Source organism: Esox lucius, chromosome 7 (assembly GCF_011004845.1).
Source record: "Esox lucius isolate fEsoLuc1 chromosome 7, fEsoLuc1.pri, whole genome shotgun sequence".
Lineage (NCBI taxonomy): Eukaryota > Metazoa > Chordata > Actinopteri > Esociformes > Esocidae > Esox > Esox lucius.
Window position 1 is genome coordinate 45,753,907 of NC_047575.1, and position 9,122 is coordinate 45,763,028.

A 9,122-nucleotide genomic window follows, 5' to 3' on the forward strand; every position below is an offset into this window, starting at 1 on the left:
TGTGTCCCGGCATCAGCGGCCCCTAGTCTGCAGTAGCTGCAGAGGCTCCAGGGAATGGCTGTCAGGCATAGAAGCGGAGCGGGTGAGGGGGTCCTGTGCCATGGCGCGGCTCACATTCCTGGCGGAACACTGCCGAGGCGCCGAGAGCAAGAACAAACCTGATCCGTAAGTCATCTGACTCATCTTAGGGTTTCAAAGACACATGTAGACCGTGTAATCTGCCTCGCTGTACTGGTGAAAATCCTGGCCATCACTCACCACCACCGACAATATGAAACGGGGGGGGGGGGGGGGGGGGCATCGAAATGTCTGGTACATCGACAAGAGGAAAGCAAAATAAAGGAATTCCAATTAAAATCCAATTTCGCCTTCTCAATTTGTATTCCTGAAAGCCCATATTAGTTTCCTCGACAGAAGCAAACTAAAACCCCAGTGGAAGGAGAGGACCCCCCCCCCCCCCAGCCCCCGTCCCCTCTGTCAGCCCACCCTCAGAAGAGGTTAAGCAGTTTATTAAGAAACAAACAGAGTGACGCCGTCGGAGAGGCTGCCACTGGGCTCCAATGCCATTTCATATTGACCGTGACACCGTCAGAGCCCACGGGCACGTCAGGAGAGCCGTGCCGTCCCTCGGCAGCCGGCTGTTACCCCTCGGCCCGTTAACGAGCACCAGCCAAACCCCCGAACGTGTCACACCATACATAGGGGTACAATCCAGGGGCGGAAATGGAAACCCTAGCCGTTGAACACACAAGGTTAAATTGACCATTATAATTCGGCGTATGAAATGTTGACTTTCTCTGGGGTGTCAGCGCGGCGGCCATTGCAGACACCATCGCAACCCACCCACCCACCCATCCATCCATCCCCAAAACAGCAGAGTGAGTTTCACAGGGAAAGACAATTCACCCCCCCCCCCCCCCACACCTCGCCTCATTGTCAGGGGTGTAATAGAAGAAGACACTCGAGGCTGTCAGTGCTACCAAGTGAGGGGGGACCTGTCCAAATGTGACACCAGCCTCGGTTGACACGCAGCGGGCCAAGGAGCGCTGCCTCCTGCCCTCAGCTCTAGAACCGCCAGAGACACTTGACTCTTTCTCCTCCCTGCAGTCCCTCAGAGTGTTCTGCTAATGTCGTGTGTTTATTTGCGTTTATTAGGCAGGGGGACGAGGAAGTGCATGGAACCATACCTGTTTAGTCATGGAGTCGATGAGCCTCACGTAAAAGTCCTGCTCTGTCCTGATGCCTGATAGAGACAAACACAGAGAGAGAGAGAGAGAGGGAGAAGAGAGAGAGAGAGAGGAGAGAGAGAGAGGGAGAAGAGAGAGAGAGGGAGAAGTGAGAGGAAGGGGAAAGAACAAAAGATGAGTGGAAATGGAGTAGACACACATCATGGAGGCACTGACTAAGGTTCGTCCAAAACTATGCATCGACCAACAAAGTTGACCTCGCAGAAAATTATCTAAGGGCACAACCGAATTTTCGTATTTAATTTAGTGTCTGGAAATAAATTAATATTTTTAACTTCATAAATAACGTTTTGTCAATAAAGATTTTTTTTCTCCAAAAAAGATGGTAATAAACCAAATAAAACAGCAGAAACTCATCTTCCAGATTTCAGAATTATTCATTATTAAAAAACATTAAGATTCCAGTCACATTTTAGTTTCTGTATTGGCAAACAAAATGTGTTTCCCATTAGCAATGTCAGTGAATATAGCTCTTGTCTTCATACGATATTTGCACACTTTTCTTGGCACCATGTTTTGATGGATTATGGAATAGTTGTTGCCAAACGCATATTTGAAACAAATCCAAAACAAAAAGTAAACAATATATAAACAAGCCTTTACTGACAACTGAATATGCATAAATAACGTTACATCTTATTCTACAATGCGTTATTGCCTGTTCGTTAAGATTAACACAATTAAATATTGATGGTTTCATTGTTCCACGGACTGTCAAGTCTCGCGCCATGTGTTGGCTACGAGGAAATCACGAAAACCACACCAATTAAAAAACTTAAAGGAAATAAGAATAACCTGTAAAAACAATAACACACTTGCACGTCAACCCAAGATACAGCGACCTAAACACGGTTCTCTTTTTTGATGACACAAATAGCTGCTAAGCGGACCAACAGATCAACCAAGCAAGACCATTGAGGACAAGGTACTAGAGCATAGCTAAAGTATCCAAAAACAAGAAGCGCAATACTAATTAGCCTATATGGGAAAATATTTAGCAATGATAATTGTTGTGATAAGAAAATAATTCAGGTCATGAAATTCAGAAAGCGCTAAAGTTGTATTAAGCAACATACGGCAGGCCATTATAGGTTATTATTGATATTTACATTATTTTAATTATATGACGGTATAGGCTACATTTTTAAAACAGCACCAAGTATTGACTATTAAAAATTGTTATACAGAATGACACGTTTTATTAGTCTGTTAAAAATGTAACAATTCCTGTAACGCAAACATGACACCAGCGAACAAAATCGCGGGCTAAAATAAATTGCACCTGGCGCTGTTATTAGAATTTGATGCAAATCGTGTTTGTGGTAGGCTATGTATCCGCTTCCTGCGACTCAGAACATGAGAACAACTGTGACGACAGGAGTTGACCTGTTTTACACTCACCATTACTGTAGAGGAGTTGCAGTCTGTAATGAATCCCATTGTTGGTCTTCTCTCCAGTGGATTCCTGTAAATGAACAGATTTAAATTGGAGTGAAAATAATTTAATTAATCCGATAATGCAACCTTGGTGTGCTTTTGCTGAAATTAGACTGAGCTCTCAGAATTCGGCTAATGAATTTACAATAAATTGGTGATACGTTGAATTTTAGCATAATAATGTGTATCAAAATCTAGCATAATTTCTCTACACATACATTTTTAATGATTCAACAACGACTTAATTGAACTTTATAGAGAACTGTAAATGAACCTCTGTTTGAGATGAGAATAACATAAAGATACTGTAGTTACAACCTGAACGCAGGCCTTGTGATAACACAAAAAAACACATTCAAACTGTTTTGTTGCAAATAATGACAATTCATGGAACAAGTGATTATAATATATTTATTATAATTATTAATTTTCTGAAATGTAGTTAAATGAAACTCATTGCCAAAAATATTTCCATAGCAGCACGCTAAATATTTTTATTTTTTAATAAGAAAACACATTCAGTTAAATTGTATTAAGTCAAATACTTCCCATTATTTTAAAACAGTCTACAGCTTAAATAAAAATACGCTTCAACGTTCAAACTTTATATAATATATATATATATGTATATGTATATATATATATATATATATATATATATAAATATATATATATATATATTACTCTAAAAACATATTGTTAGAAGCCTAATATTATAATGATTCTTAATATTATTTGTCTAGTATTATTAGGTCTAATGTTATAATTTAAATACACGATTATTACTGTTAGCCCAATAGTAGCCAATAATTAGGCCACCATTAGAATGTGGACAACTGAAAGCGCAGAACAAATACACATGTCTATGAGTTGGTTTAAGGTGCTTTAATTTTTAATTAGTAACGTTTGATAGGCTACATCTAGGCCGTGGGCTTATTTATAAATTTCAAATGTGGATGGGTAAATAGTGCATAGCTACAGAAGTTAGTTTTTTTTAATCACTCACCTTTTCCTTCTCGACAAAACCGATGAAAGACGTTCTTTCGATTTCCACAGGTTGTCCTTGTCTATCATATAAAGCCAAAACGAAGTGAAAGAAGTTGGATTTCCGAAGATTTGATGGCGGTTGCTTCTCAAAGTGCGCCCGGGCAAGACCCACTCCACTGTGGATAGACATGCAAGGGGGAGTCGATGTTAGAGCATCACCAGACTTAAACGCATTAATATAAGATAATACGTTTTAGGTGTAGTTAGAGTCAAACTTACGTTTTAGAGTAAAACTGCGCCTATTGCTCCGTTTACAATCAAGTTATTCAGAGGGAAACCTCTGGATATTGAGTAGGCCCACATTTGTCTTATTTGAAACGATGAGAAATAGCCTTCTTTTAGAATAATTGTAATGAAGTTGGCTGTTTTTTTATTAGTTAATATGCCTGTTATATATTGTATGATATTAGATCTTGTGACAACTCACTGAACACCCTACGCAATTCCATAACACTGCCATTGCCAATTTAATAGCATGGGGTTTATTATGTTATTATATTATTCAAACAAATATCAATAGCATGTTAACTGTTATGTCTTAAAACAGACCAGGTCAATTTGAGTAGCCTAAGTAATCCATCAGGCTATAGACCAATTTGCGTCCATTGGTGAGGGAAGCGTCTATAATGCCGACGAAGTAAACTTCAACAATTCTTCGAATACAAAGCATGCAGTCTAAACTGCAAAAGTGTGGCCAAAAATAATTATTTCCATTAAAAAATATGATTTCCAAAACCATGGACCATCCGTGTCCGGGTGGAGTCCTTGCGCCGGGAGAAAGATGCCGTCTCCCCGGCTTCTTACCTTTGAGCGGCTGTGTTTGCATCCAACACCCCGGCTCCCTGCATCCATGTCCGAACTGCGTTCATCCCGGATCCGATGGGTTCCTCTTTCAAACTACTCCCACTCCTCTGGATGCTCTCCTGAATCCCAAACATGAAAAAATCGCGCTCCCTCTCTCCGTTTGTGAGTGTCCCAAAATCCGTTTTCTCTGATCACAGGTAAAAGTACTGGGTCCGCGTTGATGCCAGTGACAGAGTGTCTGTTTACTTCAAACCGAGAAAAAAGTAGTCAAAATACGAGTTATCGAAATCCTGGTATCTTAAAGACCAAAAGCACTTCAAACAGTGATGAAAAAAGACAAACGAGCGAAATGCGAGGCAGCGCAAATGAATAGAATCTCACTTGAGGTTTTGACGATGTCCCTCCAGTATTGAGGACACTTGCTCTAAGAGGTCTGGTGTCAGTTAAAGAAAGAATGGGATCAACTACAGCTTTCAGATTGTGCTAGATCAAATGTCATCATCCCCTGACAAGTTTTCCTTCCTTTTCTCTTTGTTTTCCTTTTCCAGAGATCTTCCCTGTCAAAAGGAAATGAATAAGAAATTGGAAATCAAGAAGAGGAGGACCCTTGTGGCTGCAGATCCCGTGTTGTTCCTCTTGTTAAAATGGGAGTGATTTGTGTCCCTTCCCAAAGGAATCCTATTTGACTATCTCTGAGAACTAAACACAAGCATCGCCTCAGAGGGAAGAGGGAGTGACTGAGGCGGGCCGCCCCCAAAACAAAGACGAGCCCAGTGTCAGATCCGCCCAACCACGGCTCCTATCGCCTCATTAGGCGACGTATTTAAGGCCGCCCCCTTCCTTATCTCCACTGCACCGTACGGTCGCGCTCTCGCAGCTAAAGCCAGTGAGTACCCTACCGAAAAGGAGCTCTCGGAGACAGTTGCTAAAGATGACTCCATATCGAAAAATTGGTCGCGTGAAGCAAAGCGTACGTCGAGGAAACGCAGATACCTTCGTCTGCTTCAGTCATGAGAATAACGTGTAACACCACGTAGCCCTCAGTGACAGATTTCTGCATGGATAGTGCGCAGGTCCTCATTGGCGACTTTATAGGGAAAACAGCTACGTTACGGTTTTTGTTTTTATTTAATTTGTAGCCTATGTGTGGCATTATCTGGCTACTGGTAGGCTACTCGTGTATAACTACTAGGCTACGTAATTATTGGAGGTAATTCATAGGTGAGCATCCACTATTTTATAGGCTCACATTCGGGTCGCAAAGAAATGTCTACTGCTTTGTCTGTGCAAAAAGTATAAAAGACTAATCTATATCTCAATCTCAGGGCCCCAGGTGTTATAAACTTTTGATTTAACATTCACATTTAAATAATTTGCAGTCAATTGTTGTTGGGGTTTCAAGCTGGGTAGCGAATCTGTAAGAAAGAAAAAAAAAACACCGTGACTGCTTACGTAAAAAGGCTGTATAAAATTTGATTGATTGATTGACATGTCCATTATTGCCTACTGTCCTGATACAATACTGATACCATGTTGTTGTACAGTTTGCATATTGTTACACACTTTATATTCACTGTTGTGGAAGCTATGCATATGCGTCAAACGCCTGCTGACTTTCAAAGGCCCTTGTCATGCAGGCAAAGCGACTGCATTTCAAATGTTCCACCGTATTTTGCAATACCATATCAAGGTTAGGCTACCATGAGTTCCGAAATTGCTGTTATTAGCAGGACTAATAAAAACACAAAAGTTGTTGAATATTTTGTCTGTGAGAAAATTAGATATCAATGTTGGTCTTTAGCAGGGAAAAGCGCTGCTTCCATGTGGTAATCGTTTTTCCACTAATTTATGAAACACACATGTTATGAAACAAAACGTACCCATTGTTCTATTTAAAATGTAACTGTAGCCTATTTGTGCTAACGCCACAAGAAGCATTGAGACACAAACAAAGTGACAATAACAACAATTAGCTCAAAATAACAATGAAGCATAATTGTTACCAGATTCCTTGGCTTTGCCTTTCCCTGAAACTGCTATTTAGTGGTGATAAATACACAGGCCAAAATAGGCTACTCCTTTAGAGACTACTTAGAACAGAGAAAAAGTCTGATTAATAATTTCATGAGGGTTTAGGCCTAATAAAAAACGAATAACCTTTAGCGAAACATCCATTATTCCTATTCATTTGTGCAAATGTAGCCAGTGTCGCTATTAGTGAACGTTTTCGACCTTATAGCCTACTGCGTTGGATGATTATAAGACCACTGCGTAAAGGGGTGAAATACATTATAATGGAGGTGAGCCTGGTCATAATGGACAAAGTAAATGGGCCAATGCGATAGAAAAATATCAGCGTGTAGGCTATAATAAGCCCATCTCCGGATAAAGGTCGGAGATGGTGGCCGAAAAAAGTTTTCTGATATGATTATAATTCTAATATGAGGATACTATCAAAACATCAACGTACGCTAAGAGGAGAGGTTTAGATTGCGCGCGTTAATTGTAACGCGTGGTGTAGCTTCAGACTGTAAGAGATAAGTAGCCTAAGTGTTCGTACTCTTTAACTGACAGAAACAACTGAACCATTAATATTTTAGCACCTCCCGAGTTTTCCCATGTGTTTTCCCCCCTTTTTTTTTCTTTTTTTTTAGGCCTAATCTAATCCGTTAACCCTGACCTACAATCCATACACGTAAATGGCCAAGTACAAAAACAGATAAAATAATAATCTGTTACTTAACCTAAACTGAATCACAGGCCTAATAGGATATATTAGGTGGGCCGTAACCTATCAGAAAGATGAATACATAAGCTATAATTTCAGGATGTCATTTGAATTGAAGGCCATAACAATTGAAAACTATATTATTAAATCAATCAGAATTTATTGTCAGCGGCGTGTTTACATTTGTTTGGGTTTGTCATTTAAATTAGATAGCTTACATTTCCCAATAATCTAGCCACCAACATTACTATTGCCAACTAGAAAACAATAGGTCTACCAAAATGCAGTAAAATCCAATGAAATTTGAAAACATTTGACACAAGAGAGTTTTGTAAGGGCTGACAGTATAAGGCCTACATAACGCGATCATTTGTACAGAGTGGAGATGTTATGTGCTCACTGCATTACATTGGTGGCATCATTTTCAGATGCAACTGCCGCTCCCTCGCGTGGTCAGGAGGCGTCGTGTTGGCCTATTGGATGGAATCATCTGGTTACAATGATGCAATTATTCGCTCGCATCCCGATATAAAAATAACCTCTACCACAGAGCGACTTAATAGAAGCCTAATGTGGACCATGAAAATACAGAAAGCTAACTATTTTATATAAAAAACCAATATTCTTTCCTTTGACTTTATCTAGCTATATTTGTATTAGACTATTTTACATTGCCTTGCTAGCTTATACCTAATCAATCTTACGGTGACATAACGACGTTAAGTTTTCTTGTTTAGACCAGAGGCATAAATGCATTTATGCCGGCCCCTTGACAACTACGTTTAGAAAAGCAATGTTTTTACCCAATGGAACGTTCAGATAGAAACCAATGTATTCATTACTAACAAGACTCCTAAATTTAGACCTCTAATAATGGCAGGCTATTTATATTTGGAACTTTTTGCAATAGCAGGTGCCCCTGGTTTGTTTCTCCCTGCTAGTCAAATTAACTCACGCGTTGTCTCAGGTCGGAAATTGTTTCTGATTAAGAGAGGATGGAACTCAAGATGTCCTGCAGAACCGTCATTGGAAACTCTTTATAGTATGTTGTAGTCTACTTTTAACGCCTGTGGGAGTTCCGGTTTTGGGAACTCAACTCTGTAAAAAGTGATGAAACATCGCCCCCGTGCGATATTTGACATTCATTATTCTGTTCCTGAGCAATCTTCTGGTAACCTCTAGTTCTACTTGGTATTTTTGTGTTTTGGGCAGTCTTCTAGTAGCTTCTAGTTTTACTAAGCATTTTTGTGTTCTGGGCAGTCTTCTGGTAGCTTCTAGTTTTACTAGGCATTTTTGTGTTCTGGGCAGTCTTCTGGTAGCTTCTAGTTTTACTAGGCATTTTTGTGTTCTGGGCAGTCTTCTGGTAACCTCTTGTTCTACTTCGTATTTTCATGTTCTGGGCAGTCTTCTGGTAGCTTCTAGTTTCACTAGGCATTTTTGTGTTCTGGGCAGTCTTCTGGTAGCTTCTAGTTTTACTAGGCATTTTTGTGTTCAGGGCAGTCTTCTGTTAGCCTCTAGTTCTACTTGGTAATGTTCTGGGCAGTCTTCTGTTAGCCTCTAGTTCTACTTGGTAATGTTCTGGGCAGTCTTCTGTTAGCCTCTAGTTCTACTTGGTAATGTTCTGGGCAGTCTTCTGTTAGCCTCTAGTTCTACTTGGTAATGTTCTGTTCTGGGCAGTCTTCTGGTAGCTGCTAATTTAACTTTTTTCCAGTAAACTTTACACCAGCAGCCCACTACAGATTTTCTGGTTTGAATGGCAAATTGGGCACGTGTGTGTGTGTGTGCGTGTGTGTGTGTGTGAGAGAGAGTGAGAAACGTATCGCTTTTCTTGTGTAGTGATGGGGTTGCAACAGATTTAT

The 9,122-nt window shown here is 40.2% G+C and overlaps 1 protein-coding gene across 14 annotated transcripts in view; it reads right to left on the minus strand.

Moving 5' to 3' along the window:
- The window catches only part of LOC105011268 (transcription factor COE1-A), a 144,047-nt gene extending 138,931 nt beyond the window's left edge, over positions 1–5,116 (minus strand). For all 14 annotated transcript variants that reach the window (XM_020048558.3, XM_010871173.5, XM_010871167.5 and 11 more), the window contains exons 1-4: positions 4,536–5,116; positions 3,691–3,847; positions 2,649–2,712; positions 1,188–1,243 (exon numbers count right to left, since the gene is read on the minus strand). In XM_020048558.3, coding sequence (XP_019904117.2) covers positions 1,188–1,243; positions 2,649–2,712; positions 3,691–3,847; positions 4,536–4,669 — 411 coding nt within the window. In that variant the 5' untranslated portion in view covers positions 4,670–5,116. The remainder of the gene's footprint in view (positions 1–1,187; positions 1,244–2,648; positions 2,713–3,690; positions 3,848–4,535) is intronic.
- Between the last annotated feature and the right edge of the window lie 4,006 nt (positions 5,117–9,122).